This window comes from Lipophrys pholis, assembly GCF_963383615.2.
Source record: "Lipophrys pholis genome assembly, chromosome: 10".
Classification (NCBI taxonomy): Eukaryota; Metazoa; Chordata; class Actinopteri; order Blenniiformes; family Blenniidae; genus Lipophrys; species Lipophrys pholis.
The window spans coordinates 10,819,865-10,835,559 of record NC_137640.1 but is presented as its reverse complement, the minus strand read 5'-3'; the positions used below and the strand labels follow the sequence as shown (position 1 = coordinate 10,835,559).

Sequence of the window (15,695 nt, the reverse complement as noted above, 5' to 3'; positions counted from 1 at the left end):
AGCATGATGTTTCGTTGATCTCGTGGCATTTTGGGGAGAAATAATAAATGCAGTCGGAAGTTTCAAGGACACCTCCTGGAGGACAAAATAAAAAGAGAGTTTGGAAGAAAGAAGGTCTGGAAAAGGTCATTGGAAGTGTGGGTAGTTAGGGGTGTGTATGTGTGGCTGTGAGTCTGCAGCTGTCTTCATCGGTCTTCGTGGATAGAATGGGGCACGGCGAGGCCCAGGTGACCCAGAACGGTGGAGAGAGGACCACTGTTGGGTGTAAAAGAGGGCTGAGTCCACTCCGGTAGAGAACATGCTTCCTGTTAACCATCGTGTGATAGATGGGGATTCCCCCTCTTGGCGTTTATGTGGTTACTGATGGCTGTTCCTTCCATGACCCTCTGCACTGCAACTCTGGGGAGATTTAGACAGCTGGAGGCTTTTCCCCACAGATACACAGCAGGGCCGGCCAGGGTCTCATTCATCACAGCCTCAGGGTTTCGCTCAGGTCTTGAACGCAGATCATGCGCATATATACGGTGCATTATAATGAGCCGAGGTACAGTGTTCGGGTGTGACCTCATTTTTAACGTTGCAGTTCATAAGTCATATGAAAGACGGCCTCCATTTCTTTTGCCCTCAACACATATTACGTCACAGTGTCTCCGTTCTCCCCTTCAAAGATGTCCATTTAGAGAGAGGACGTTGAAAGGGGGGAAGGACAGACCCCTTCAGATGTATTCTTAGGGAGATGATGAATGAGATAGTGGCCATATCACAGAGTAACAGGTTTTTATCATGCTGCACTTCTCGTCTGGAGCGCTTTGTTGATAATTGAGTGACTTTGTAATTTATCACAGAGCAATTGCCAAACAATCAAGTGGAGCCACTGCTCTGGGTAGCTTGAAGACCCCCTGTAGCTATTAATGTTTTTGCCTGTTTTAACACCTGCGACTTAAATCATTCTAGAAAGTTGTGGTTTCCACCGAAGTGCAGTTTATGGAGCCGTATTACCCGCTAACACCCATTTTCCTTGCCCTTTATCTTCATCGTATTCAGTTCTTAGACATACAATACAATGCAGTGTGCAGGATGGATTAACATCTCGTTTGGGATGTATGATTTCATATATTTAAGATTTCAATGACAAAAATCAAATATCTGAAAGAATGGCTGTGTCAGTCGGTTTCGTCAGTCCACAGCAGAGGTTAACAGTGAAATCTGAACGACCATGGACCCTTAAAATTTACATGGCATTCTACCCTGTGACCACAACGTAACTCCTTCTCACTTATTCAAATATCTCGACCTCTCTCGGACAGAGTTTTCATGTTTCTGTACAACATATCATCAGTATTGTGTTAAATACCTCCCAGGCTTCTACCGTCCATTCATCTTCTATACCTCTTTACCCTCCTAAGAGTTGCAGAGCACTGGAGTCGATCCCAGCGGAATACAGCCACGGGCAGTTTGCAAACAAATGCAATTGCACACACTCGCACCTATGGAGAAACATCCCATAGTTCTCATCAAACTAGATATTGAACAGCTATTACAACACCCATGCTGATCATCGCTGCTGTAAATCTTGTTTTCAATTAGGACTCGCGTGGCTGTAATATCTCAGGCTAAGGTTCAGTGACTCTTGTCAATATGTCGGTGGACCAATTCCCAAATGTCTCAACTGGCGTCGATATAGATGGAGGTCTTGATGTTGAGTTTCCACCTTTTTGTCAGAGCTGACTTTGCTAAAAAAAAAATCAATACCTATAATCATTGAAGTTCCACAGTGTAATTCTTGTCGAGTATGTCTTTTTCTCCCCCCTGTTAAAGTGTGAAAACATCTCTGTATTGAACCCCACATGACATTTCACTGCTCCCAAAAAACCTTTACAGCCCCCAAGAGAGCTCAACACATCAACTGTGCGGCGAGTGTTGCTTTCCGGGAGGTTGTTACTGACTCAGAGTGGAACCGGATGGCAAGTAGTTAGATTTGCAGATATATGTAGACTTCAAAGGTACTCGGTGTTCAACCCTGAGAGAAGCAACCAGGATCTGATGAAAGGGTTGTGCCTTAGCACCAATGGTGTGGCTATTTAAGGGTCATAAGGCAATCAGTCATGCTGTGATGTCCTGCAATCGTCGTCACAGGACGTATTTCTTTTATGTAGAATGGAACCGTTTTATTTAAAGAGCCTATAAATAGGCATATTTGAAAGTTAGCTCGCTGCAGTATGAAGCAAGGCAGCAACTGCATTTGTCTATTTTCTTTCTGCCAATGCAACAATAGAATTATTCCAATTTTATTATCCATATTTGTGTTTGAGTATTGTTTTATTTTATTCTGTTTCCTGATTCAATCCATTAAATAAATAGACCTTAAGGTCATGCAAGTCCATTCATTATTTAGAACAAGCAAACCACAAGAGATTTCCCACTCCTAATCTAATTGCAAACCGTGATAATGATGTATAATGATAATAAAAGCCCTTTGATCATTTGCAGTATGGACAAATGGAAATAGTTGCAGTGCTCTGGATGTAATTTCATTAAAATGGCTCCATCAGTGAAAAAGGAAAACATGTTCAGGCGAAATAAGAGAGTCACTTAGATACATTAGTGTAAGTTCAACAGTGAACAAAGTAAACACAATAATTTGAGTGATTTCATTAATGAGGAGGTGGCTGTCTGTTACCTGCTGTAGCTTCTTTGTGAGAATAGTCTATTTCCTCCTGTGCCTAGGTCCAAGGGGGTACATTTCATTATTTTATTTTTTTTAGAAAATGACTGTCTTTTGGGTTAGTCTTAGTTTAGGGAAAACAAAAGTATGTCTGGTATATTTTCAAACAACACATCAATCCATCTTTCAGAGCATTCTAAAATGATATGAAATATGAAAAAGATCAAAAGTAACCTCAAATTTTAACTTGCATGGATTTCAACATTCATAAAAAGCGCATGCTGTTTTATGCTCATGCATAGTTTTATTTTTAGATTAATTTACTTGCACTTAAATTCTGATCAGTTGAATTTTAAAATCACCACAAAAATCTCAAGCTGGTATTTTGCAATTATTTTGAACCTGCATTTGAAATCAAGTGAACTCCGGTCTGCTGTCAGTACTGCAATGTAGAGTCTGTAATCTCTATATTGCAGATTAATTAAATATTACGTATCACATTTCCAATTTTCTACCATCTACAAATTCCTTTACTGCAGTATTGCAGAAACTCGGCAAGCTGGATGAAGTAGTGAAGTCTCACTTTCAGCTACTTGTTTTCTCTAGTGACTCTTTAAAAGGATTAATTTCTTGTCTTAAATTCTGCCATTTACCTGCATCTCTGTTTCCTCAATCCAACAGCTCGGCTTATTTATGATCAAAAATCTGTGGTTGTAGGCCAAAGAAGAAGATGCTGCTGAGTGTTTTCCTCTGAATTTATCCTTGCAGCGATCCATTGTAAGAGTTTGATGAGTTAATGTAGGAATATATATGTAATGAAGTTAATATCAAGACTTGGGAAGATGGTGAGTTTGATAAATATGTAGTTGATTTGAACATAATTGTAATCTCTTTCTTTCTTTTCTTTTGCTGACAAAAGTTTGACAGTGCAGTGGTGTCTTTAAAGCTTTAGAAAGTGACATTAAATTAAGAACAAAACGCTGTTTTAAAGATTTGGTTGTGTCGAATCAGACTTTTTTTTTTTCTTGCACTTGAATCTTACTTTAAGGCCGACCCGATGATTGCGATTAACCATTTTCTTTTCTTTGTTTTGTCTCCGTAGCTGAGGAGCACCATTCAGCACATAAACCTGAGGATCACCCACGACACTAAAGAGTAAGTCGTCCTGCTGCGAACATCTTTCTCTCCTTCTTCCTCTGATGTCAGCTGAACTACAGCAGATGTGCTGTCACCACTTTGTTTTTCACTTTGTGGACCTCATTGATATTATTATTATTATTATAATGGTGACCTGGTGATAAAAATGTGAATTTGCACAGGATGATTTTTTTCAGCTTTTTGTTTACAAATCTTTTGAATGTCGACAACTTGACAAGTCCCTGTCTCACTTCTGGATCACTCGAGGCTGTTATGACACTGTCGTAAACGTCACCCACACACACACACACATTGTCTCCAGTGGATATACTGACTAATTGCTCCTTCACACTCAAAGTAAACATGCATTTGTCTGGAAGTCGGGGGGGAAATACCGTTCAGAAGAGTTTGAAAGTGAACTTCACACCATTTGGATTGAGGGTTTGTGAACAGAAAGTTCCTTCACTTCAATTTAGTTTTATGAATTCAGTTTTAGTGCCAATCACAACATCGCCATCTTCTGACACGCACAACCCCCGCGTGAGAAAGCATAGATGATGGTGTAAGGACAAACTCCCTTTCAACAGGAAGAAACCTCGGTTGTTGAATAGAAATACCATGCTGACGTAAGAGTAGTCATTATTCACCTGTCAAACAGCGACAAAGAGACCATTCAGCGGCTATGGGACTTAAGTGTAAAAGTCAACAGAATCCAGATGGAATTATTCTATTAGTGATTTTAGAAGTGTATATAACAATGAGAGATAAGAAATGCGGCTAGACAGAGGTGAGAACAGAACAAAGGGAGACAGAATGAGAGACAGTGATGGAAAGTCAAATATTGACACAGGAGACACCGATGACAAAGACGGACAGCCGCCCTCCTCGATCTGACATCTACAGCACACCACAGATCTATCTCAGACGGAGTGGTGGTCGGAGGAAGTCAGGGTTGAGAGGCAGGACAGAGTTGTGATTGCATTGTGAGTTTTGCTGACAGAGAAAGCATCTTTTATTGACGATTTGAACCAAAATTGACACGATTACTACCTTTTGCCATTTTCATTCCGCCACACACAGACGCACACTAATGGGCGAAGGATTGCATCTGCTATAATTAAGAATCCAAGAAAAAAACTCAATGATCACAGGCACCTGCAGGTGCAGGCAGGAATATTCACTATATTTTCTCATCTCATCTTGAGGAAAGAAGTACTGATTGTCCAGGCCACTAAACTGTAGAGTAAAAAGACATTTAACGTAAAGACTCACCGTAAATGTGAAGCCTCATCTCAGACTTCTGCCTCTTGGTGATATTAAGTGAACCCACAGCCTGCTCAATTGCTCCGCAGGGATTAAAATTATGCTTCAGAGAGCCGTGGTTACTAACCCCTAGAGTAGTGACTCTGCACCTTCTGTCACGCCAATGAGATTTAAAATTGCCATGTTTGTTTTTGTGACCGTGTGTGTGTCGGTGTCGGGACAAAGAAAAGAATAGAAAAATGACTGACAGTCGTTTTTTAATGCGCCGATGGCCGAATTCACTTGCAATTGATTTTCGACGGATTTTTGCTTTTCCTTATCTGAAGCCCAGAACAGCAGAAACAAAAGCAGCCTGATAAAAGTGTAACATTTTGGAGCCAAAAATAAAACAAGACAGAAGGAAAGCGAGACTGACAAGACAGGCATGGAGTCTGCCTGTGTGTGTTTTTGTTTTAGCTCAAGGTTTGGCTCGAGCCCTTTCTGCTCGCTCTGCGTTCCCATTAGAAGAGCATTCAGGTCCGTGGCAGCCCAAAGGATTTGAATGGCACAGGCTCAGGGTAATGAGAACATGGGGGATAAAGATTGGCAGGGTGCTTTTTTTCCACTGCATGTTTTATCATCAGTAGCAGCAACAACAACATTTATATTACCCTTGTGCTGTTTATTTTATATCTTGTATATTTGTGTGCTTTCATATTGGCCATTGTTTAGAGAGCCTGGCGCCAGGGTGTCCCCCCGGGGTGTTCCATAGGACAGAAAAACATTGATGTTGAAATCCATCTGAACAGAGAGGCCTTTTTCACTGCAATTGATCTGTGGATTAATGTAGGAATGTGACAGCGGTGAGGAGTTTCAGGACTGAGTATATCCACTGTGTAACTAATATATTTTGACTCTGCCAGCTCACCTGCTTTAATTTTAAAAAAGGACTTATTTTATCCTCCAGATTGGGTTTAAAAAAAAAAAATAAATCAACTTTAATATTTAACTTACTGCTGTTAGCTACTTATTTGTACAAATCTCCACTTTTACGAGGCACGAGGACAAAACTGGAATCAACAAACACAACCTCTGCTGCTCGTAATGTTTTTGGCAAAACTCCTTTTGTGGACCAATCATCCATTTAGACGCACATTACTGGGCAATGCCTAGGAGGCTTCGAAGAAACAGGAAAACACTGCAACAACAAAATCGAAAGTGCTACGAATTTTCTCTGGTGGTCTGGTTTTCACACCTCATATTAAATCTAATACAATAGTTGGGTTCTCGTATCCCACAGTGATGCTACTCTGACAACTGGGGCTACGCAAATAACCTATATTTCTCCTTTGTAAAAGTGCCTTCAAATGAATGTATTGTGACATGATGTAAATAAATTGAATTGAACTGAATATGATCTACGAGCACGTGGATGGGCAGAGGTACCTTTTCTCTGTATACGGTGTGTGTGTTACCAGAGGAAAGTTGCATTGGTGTGAAGCCAACAAGTGTGATTGCACCAGAGAAACATTCAGAATGAGACTTCCCAAAGGTTCTATCTTGCAAGTCGACAGGTGTGAGTGTTTCGAAGGCATTCTCACTTTCAGGGGATCTAACTCCATGTTTTATTTTATTCAGGGTCCGTTCTTAATAATTCACCCACCCCCCCCCCCCCCCCCAGGTTTTACTGATGAATATATTCTCTTGTGTTTTTTAGTGAATTTATTTGAGAATGAGGTTAGCAGAAGTTTTGTTTAATATGAAAGTGCCAAAACACTTATTAAATCAATTTTAATTTAAAGTTAAAAAGCAGATGCTAATAATACACATGTGTAGATAATTGCTGTGAACACACACACAACATTGTGCCTTTATCAGCATCCATATTTTATTCATAAATTAATTGTGATTTCATTAAAACAGCCTGATTGCACAGCTTCCTTTATGCAAGGCTCACTAACACACGCTGTCTTTCATGTGCGGCAAAAAAACCTAAACAATAATCAAAACATTAGATTGTTAACTGTCTCCCAGGGACTTGTGAGCACAGTTCATTATGAGGCCACTTCTGTCTCGTGAGCTGGTTTGGCTGACACGTCTCATTATATGAGAGAGCATCAAAGAGTCCAGGAACCATCGCAGAAAGCACAAAACTGTTTTTCATGACGTGTTCATTTTTGTGTCGACGCTTGTGTTTGCGTGTCCTTCCTCAGGAGACCAGATACAGTTAAACAGAAGAATGCCTTCCCACCAAACTTCATTCATTCTTTGGACTCAACACACATGATGCTGACTGCTCTCCACTGCTCCAGGTACGCTTTCATATCATGACTGACGACCAGAAAGAATGTTTTTTTCCTCTTGGTTGTTCAATGAAGTGTTTAAGGCACAGTTATGAGCTTCTAATCGAGTCAGTCATTATATTAGAAAAATTGGAGCAACATTGTTGAATTGTCCTGTTGACAAGTGGAGTCGCCATAGTGGAACAATGACATGATTACAAGTAACGTACACAGAGACGTCAGTAGCTGTTTTTGTAAAAGTGTCTGGTGCACTTCATAAACGCTCTCCTTGTCTTTTCTCTTTCTCTGCCGCACCTTCATTCTCATCTTCCCTTCACATGCTCTCCTGCGACGACCTCACAGTGCTGGTTTGACTTTCGTCTCAGTCCACGACTGTTTCTGGACTCATGCGATCACCGTGGACACCATGAACAAGGTATTGCTTTACAGTTGTATTGTCTTTGTGTCTCCGGTCCTGCGCCTTACCTTCTCACCGGCCATTTATTAAAATTGGTCCTCGTGCTCCTTCTTGGTTTAATTCTGAGGTTTTAGCAAGGACGGCTGAATGGATGTGTGTTTTCAGAAGCACTAAGAACTGAGCGTGTGCCACTGCTTTTCTTGAGACGGAAGAATCTATGAAGCCCACACAGACAAACTTTGTATTGTCGCAGTTTCAGACATTTGCAGCCTGCCGGCTGCAGGTAGCACCACCAGACAAAGCCTGTTGTGTTTAACAAATGACTGCTCACCTCTGCCAGCTGAAACTAGCTTTCCAGGCCCAGATTGAGACGCAGTGCATAATAAAATGGATCAAATTACCATATAAAGCCCCAGTTTTCTGTAGATGGCACATCAGAGCACATTTTTATATCTTCACCCGGTCTCAAAGGAGTTTGAACCAATGAAGCAGCTCCCCCTCACAACATTTATTCTCCATCGCTCTCTTGATATGTGACTACGCCTTCCTCGTTACACAGATAATTGAACACAGCAGAGGAGAGGTGTTAAATTTCTTAGTCAACACCTGAATATATGAAAAACATTATCGTTTAAATGGTCTCTGGTACGTCTGGGGCTGATGGATGGATGGAGTTTGATGGCGTTGACTGAAACTGTATAAATCATGGTGCATGCAGTGATCTGGTCAGTATGCGACAGGGCTTGTACTCGTGTTCTGTACCTATAAAATTTGAACAAAGCCACGATGTTCACACAATGTTGAAACAAGTGGAGATGAAGTTAAATAAAGAAAGTTGCATGTTTCTATTTGATGGTAAATTGCTGCTAATAAATGTGAGACTTCACATATGTAAATATTGATTAGAATCCCATTTGAACCCTCCATCCATTCATCTTCTAGCGCTCTGTCCAGCTCAGGGTTGTCGAGCGCTATAGGCAATCCAATCTGATGGTTTTGGCTGAAATGCGGGATACGCTCTGGAAAGGTCACCAATCCATCACAGGACAGAGAGACTGACACGAGCGCTCTTTTTCACACCGATTTACCACAGTTTGAGAGTTGCCAGAACACCTCAAATGCAGGTTTTTTTGAGAAAAACTTGGAGAAAACCCACAAAAGCACAGGAAAAACATGGAAACTCCACCCAGAAAGACCCCCCAAGCCTTGACTCAAACCAGGAATAGCCCTCAGTTTCAGAAAGTTGTGTCAATTGACATTAATAACAGAAAATGTTTGGATCTCAAGAAGGCACATCTGCAAAGGCTCTGCTGTTTTGTAGTGAGCAGAAGCAGAAGCTTGTCATTTTGGGGTCAAATGGCCTCCGCCCCATATTCCACAAACCACACCCAAGTTGTTGAGCTCGGCCATCAGTGCTTGGTTTGTCATTTTAAGCTGCGTTTGGACAATCAGGTGGATTTTACAACAGCAGACGAAGGTGTCGACCGGACCTATCAACATCTTTACTATAAGAGAATTTGCAGGGATACACTGCAGTTGTGTAACATATTGTGAAACTGATAAACTCAAGTAACTCACACTGACGGATGTTTATCAACATGTATCATTTACAAAAACGAAAAGTTTCTTTAACCTCCTACCTTCCAAGAACTCCTTTCTTATTCTTTCACGATGGATGGATTTTTTTCTCACAGTGTCATCAGGGTTTTTTTTCAGTGACGATTATTTGCCAAATCTGCAGCTGGAGCGGTGTAGTCTTTCTTTTACCCGGTCATTGAGTTTGCCGACTAAATGTTTGTTGGACCAAAGTAACTGAATGTCCTCGTCTGTCTGCCCCGTCCTCCTCCTGGCAGATCTGCCGGGAACAGTTTGTTGCCCTGCACAGCCAGCCAATCCTTCAGGACCTGTCAAACTTCCTGCTCCAGAAATACTGCTCTAGACTCCTGTGAGTATACGCACCTGCACACAGGAATACCCTCTGTTAGGATCACTCACACAAATCTCAGGTGACACTGTCATATAGTGTGCATGGCAGTTGAATATTCCATAACACTTACGAGTAAATTTTTCGGTGCTTCGTCAGTCCTATCTGCTCTCTGTTCCTCTTCCTCTGTTTGAGTTATTCTCACACAGCAAACAATTATCATCATCCATCTTACTCTGTGTGTTTATGCTTCACTCTCTGATCTTTATGGCCGTTTTATTGTACAGACAAAGCTATATAACTCAGCACGCACGCAAGACAGACGTTATAAAATAGAGAATGTACACTCACATAGGCACTTATGGTGTGTTTCCATGCCTTCTGGGGAAATTGCTCTAATTTACATTAACTTTCTGCAGAGTCGCTCTACTACCTGGCTGAGCCGGTCTTCAAACTCACTGGATTCTAAGCTTAAGCTCTGGCTGGCAGGGATTCAGAATAATGATGGTATCATTATAGAAATACAAGAACACACACACATGTTTTCCTCACTTTCTGAGACATTGAGTCGACAAACAACATTTCCTTTAAATTTTGGTTTAAAATCAAACAACCATGAGTACGTCTTAAAGAAACGTGAACATTTTACTCTAAATCTTAGCTAACCTAAACTCTTATCTAATGTTAAACATGATCTTTACCTAAAAATGTATGATTTTCACCAGTGTTGTCAGCGATGTCCCCACCACTATAAAAGTTTAAAAACACTCATCAACCCATCAGTAACTACTACCTGCTCCTTCTCCAGCAAATACACATTCTTGGGTTTTTTAATCCAGATTTAAATCTCTGCACAGAATCAACACATTTGTAAGGGTTTATAATTACATTCTCTTAGCTACTGACTCTGGCATCTGTGTTGTGCCATGAAATTTAACTGCGGCATTTGAAACAGTCGGTGGGGATTAAGGACGTGGCCCTGGAATGGTCCAGATCTTACGGGACAGATCGAACTTTCTGTGTCGGCCTTGAGGACTGCGTGTCTGCCACCGCTTCCTTCTCTTGTGGTGTGCCACAAGGTTCACTCTGGGGTCCTCTCCTCTTCTCTCTCCATACTGTGAGAACACAGGGTTTCCTTGCACTGCCATACAGATGAAAGCCAGACATATATATCCCTCTGAAAAAGTCGGGACTTTTATCGTAGCAGATCACTGAGAAAGTTTCAGTCTGTAATCTGAGCCTGACCGAAGCCTCAGTATCACCTTAGAACATATCTTCACCTAAACATTGGATGATTTACTTACAATGGTAGTTTGATGTGATTATATTACACACACACACACACACACACACACACACACACACACACACACACACACACACACACACACACACACACACACACATTAAGTCATAAGACTGTAAAACCGACACTTTCTTCTCCAGTTGTGTGACATCAGACACAAAATGATTCCCTCCCTCCATGTTTCTATCTTACTGGCCTCTGGCTTTGTTTTGCTCATCATCTAACTGTGTTTTTCTCTCTGTGGGATAATTGGAAACCTTTTCTAAAGCCTTTCCTCCCCAACATCACCTCAACCTCTTGCTGTTCCCAAACATCACAAGAACATTATTCAGAGAACTACAAAGACATTTTGAGTTGCCTCTACTTGTCACAATATGGATTTGGATAGATTTCCCCAATTAAAAGAAGTTCCCCCACTCCTTTAAACGTATTTTGCTCTGTAAACTTTGACACCAGAAAACTGTTTTCACATTGATCTGGAAGTGGAAGTTGTGGAGTTTGTATTTATGTTGTGTAAATATATGCCGGACATTTTGTGACACTTCAATTAGTTGAGAAACCATGAAGCAGTTGAACTTTAAATGCAACAAATATTTGGATTCAAGGTATTTATATGATATTGAAGGAAGTAGATTAAGAACTTTTTTGTCCCTGACCACATTTTAAAACGGAACATTCAAAGGCAAGCCAATGGATGTAGCCCCGATCCGTGTTGCTCACAAAGCAGCCACATGGTAGCTGAATTTGGATTAAAATAAAACCCAAAACAGTTCCTTTTGTAATATATGGCACCATTACTGACAGCAAGATGTGTTGAGTAGTATATCGATATCTAGGTGCTAACATCTCACTGAAAATCTTTGAACTTGAGGTGTTGAAGCGTGTTTGTGACCACTCTGGGTCACGGGGGGCGGGTGGAGGAGTCGTACCGCCGGGACAGACAGGAGCTCATGCTGTGGGATTTTCTTTCTGTTGGAGCGAATCGTCACAGGATTGACAAATCCCTTCATGCGGAGAGTTTTGGCAAGATTTCCTTCAACTCCAAAACTTTGACTGACGCTGCTGATCCGAGTTGTGAGTGATTATTCTCTTGTGAGAGTTCATTCCCTGCAGAGCACAATCAAAGTTGACGCTCAGTACCTGTTACATAAGTTTTTCCAGAGACCTGAAGTCTCAGTCTGACTAAAAATATTGAAAACTGTACCTTTAAAAAAAAAAAAAAAAAAAAACGGAATATGCTGAAGTGCACTCATCAGCTGGGAGAGCTGAAGGACTCTTGAATACTCCCTCAAACGTACATGAAACACCGAGTTAAATCCACTTTGTACTTCTGAGGACACACACGCACAAAAAAAAAGTCCGTCCCTGACTTATTGTAGTTCTCAATTCTGTTGTTTCCCTTCTTTGTTGCAGGACTGAAGCCAAGAACAAGAAGTACCAGGAGTACAGGAGGCTGCTGTTGCTGCTGGCCAAAGTGCCTCAGACAGGTCAGTTTGAAAGCAGCCATCCTGTGTCCAAACATTATCCTCGGTAACGACACCCTTTCAGGGAAGCTGGGCAGCACACAAGTGTTTGAGGGGATTGTCTTAATTGGTTCGAAGGGGATTCGTACAGGAATGCCCTAAAGCCCCGTTTGGGGTTGACAGTGGGGCTAAACATACCGGCTTCCCCTATCTTCCATGAGAACTAATTGTTGTTGTCTGTTGTCTGCACACTTCCCCTTTGTACTTTGTTCTCTCGCTGCACGTGTTCCCAGAAACAAGTATTGGCCTTCCAAAGAGGTTTAACTTGACTTTGGCAAAAGCAGTTTCAGCTTTACATCATCGGTGCTGGAAGCAGGTGTGTCTGCAGCATCTCTGGCAGCTCCAGCTTTCCTCTTTTGGTGTCTATTGTTGTCCGGCGGAGGACCTGTATGGACAGCAGCGCTCCTCTCTGCCAGTCAGTCAGGTGGACGCAGGCTTTGCCGTTATGTAACCTCCGTCTCCATCTGTACGCTCAGCGCCTGTCTGCCAATGACAGCTGGGTGGGATAAATTGATTACTGTTAATTGTGTCTCTCCTCTGACTAAATCAGCTTATGTGGCTGAGGATCATTCAGGTGTGCACCGTGTGTGTGTGTTGCTATGATTCTGTAACACTCTCACACAGAAACACAGTAACTTGAGAGAAAATGCAAGACGGACCATAAATAACCAAACTGAACTCAAATGTGGAGGTTAAAGTTTGGACCTTTAGCCAGATAGAGTATAAAACGATTAAGGGTTTATTTTAGTACAGTTCCCACACACTGACGTCACTACCAAAATATCAAAACACACAGTGAGCACTGGTGATGTCATCATTTCTGACTGAGTTTTTCATTCGTACTTCCCTGAATTATTCAGGCTGCAGGTCCTGCTGCCGTACCCGACTGTCAGAGAGTGCTGCACAGGATCCACATCCACAGCTCAAATTAGTAGAAAAGTACCACGTTGTTTACCTTTAATAACTTCTGACTGATTAAAAGATTAAACTTTGGCTTAATATATCAAAAAGAAACCTCGCTCAGATCTTGTATCCATCAGATCAAATTATTTATGACCATAATACAGTGTGATGGAATTGTTCTCTAAAATATACTTTGTTTTTTTCCTGCAATTATAATTGTATTTTTCTTTTTGTTGTATTTTTCTTATACTCAACCTTTGCTCCTGAAATGTCTGCATGTTTGATGGCATCAAAATTAGTTTGTAGTCTTTGAACGTCTTAAAACGTCTCCGAGTTTGACAGGGTTTTAATCATTAGCACATTCATTTTGATGTTACACAGTTTCCCATCTTTTCTGCAAACAGGGACTCTGAATGCGTCGCAGGGTGCAGATTTTGTTGTCACAACTGTATTTTGAGTAAACTGCTGACTCGTCGATGAGGTTTTGTTGCATACACACCCACTCTTCCCACCCCGTCAGTTTTATTTAGGAAAAGGAGAGTTTGAACCATGTGTTCGGTTAATCGTTACACATTTGCCAAAAAACCTCTTCCCTCCTCCGATGTCTCACCTCCCTCTGTGCAGTTAAACCCAGTTAAAGTGTGTCACTGACTTCATTTTATGGCCAAACACTTGCAAAATGAATGACACTCACTCAGGTGGCTTCTTAAATATAAGTCACGTCACCAATTAAACAACAGAAAAAAGTATACGGATTAAAAAAGGTGTTCGTTTTGTGTTTTCACAATTTATGGATATTTTTGTTCCCATAATAAAGTCACTAATTAACAATAAACATTTGAGCACATGTTGTCGTGATCAGGTTCTGAGTTAAATGCTCTTAATATTGTTGCTGTGTATTTTTGCCGTAGTTTTTGCATCATCTACTTGCTGTGTTTACTGACCAGTCACTTAAACCTGCACTGACACTTTGCCTATTGCCTCCCCAGGTGATTTTGATCTCCAGCAGGTGAAAGAATCCACTTATTTCTTCAGCTGAGAAGCTCACAGGGGCACGCTGGCAGAAAGAGATGAGTGGACTTGACAGGAGTGCAGCAGGGAGGCTGCCGGGGCCCCGACCTGCTCCGTCTCCTACAGATGTGCGGACATTGATTCGGCCGCTGCCCGTCTGCCCGTCACGTGGTCCCACAGGCCGTCTGGAGCTGCTGGTGGTGCTCACATGCAGTGAACTCGTCTGATTAACTGACTGGTAGAGCGATGGAGCGGAGGGTGGGATACTCATCCAGGCAAGAAATGAGCGCATCGGCACTGGATGGAAACACTTAAACCTCAATCATTGAAAAAGTACCTCGTGGAGCGGCTGCTTTGACCTTATATTAATGTGTGCGCGTGTGTGTGTGTGTGTGTGTGTCTGCGTGTGTGTTCATTAGCAGCGCTGAATCACACATGAACTGCGTTGGTCCGTCCATCATTCAGAAACACTCGATCGGAGTGAGCAGAAACTTTTTCCTCACAAACTGTAATGGCTCCTGATTGGCCGTCTGCTTTTCTTTATGCTGCGAAGGAGCATCGACCTGCGTTCTGCCACCATCCCACCTAATCATGAGCCCCGTCACTCACCGAGTGGCAGGACGACTCCACGACACAATGCACAAGGATTTAGGCTCTTTTTTTTTTCTTCTTCTTCATCTTCTTTTTTTTTTTTAAAGAAGCTTAAAGGAGAGACATTTGAAAGGAAATGAAGATTGTACTTTACTGAACTAGAGGACACAGGACTCGAAGAAAGAGGCATGTGAAGTGGGGAGGGGGTGGGGGGGACCAGAGAATTCTTCATTCTTACTTTTCATAGAGTAACAAAATATTTGACAATTGCGCTCAAATAAATGTGTTTCTTAAAATGTCTCCTCACTCATTTGATGGTTCAGAGAATGGCAGATATTCTTAGAGCGCTTAAATCGAATGAATGTGACTGGTATTTAGTCAAACCTGCGCATTTCGGTCCCGTTGTGTACGGCGAGATGAAGGCCTCCTTTTACATGAACCACAAAGGGTTTGCAGGCTTCACTAATCAAGTCGGATCTTATTTTTCTGGGCCAGCGCTGCATCCAGAAGTAAAAATAGCAGGAGTGCTATCTGATGATTGCTGGAAACGTTACAGCAGTATCAGACAAAAGGTGCCGTCGATGTTCAAAGGCAAACGGAGGCTCGGCTAAACAAAGCTGGCTAAGTGACAATGTAGTGAAACACAAATAATCTATGAGGGGACACGAATGGACCCCAGATCAAACCGAAAGG

General features: G+C 41.8%; 1 protein-coding gene across 1 annotated transcript in view; it reads left to right on the top strand.

The window, feature by feature from the left end:
• Nucleotides 1-15,301, top strand: part of polrmt (polymerase (RNA) mitochondrial (DNA directed)) — a 48,699-nt gene extending 33,398 nt beyond the window's left edge. The window contains exons 16-21 of the mRNA XM_080472610.1: nucleotides 3,768-3,820; nucleotides 7,258-7,356; nucleotides 7,690-7,762; nucleotides 9,598-9,689; nucleotides 12,388-12,461; nucleotides 14,390-15,301. Of these exons, the coding sequence (XP_080328736.1) occupies nucleotides 3,768-3,820; nucleotides 7,258-7,356; nucleotides 7,690-7,762; nucleotides 9,598-9,689; nucleotides 12,388-12,461; nucleotides 14,390-14,439 (441 nt within the window). The 3' untranslated portion in view covers nucleotides 14,440-15,301. The remainder of the gene's footprint in view (nucleotides 1-3,767; nucleotides 3,821-7,257; nucleotides 7,357-7,689; nucleotides 7,763-9,597; nucleotides 9,690-12,387; nucleotides 12,462-14,389) is intronic.
• Nucleotides 15,302-15,695: the final 394 nt, after the last annotated feature.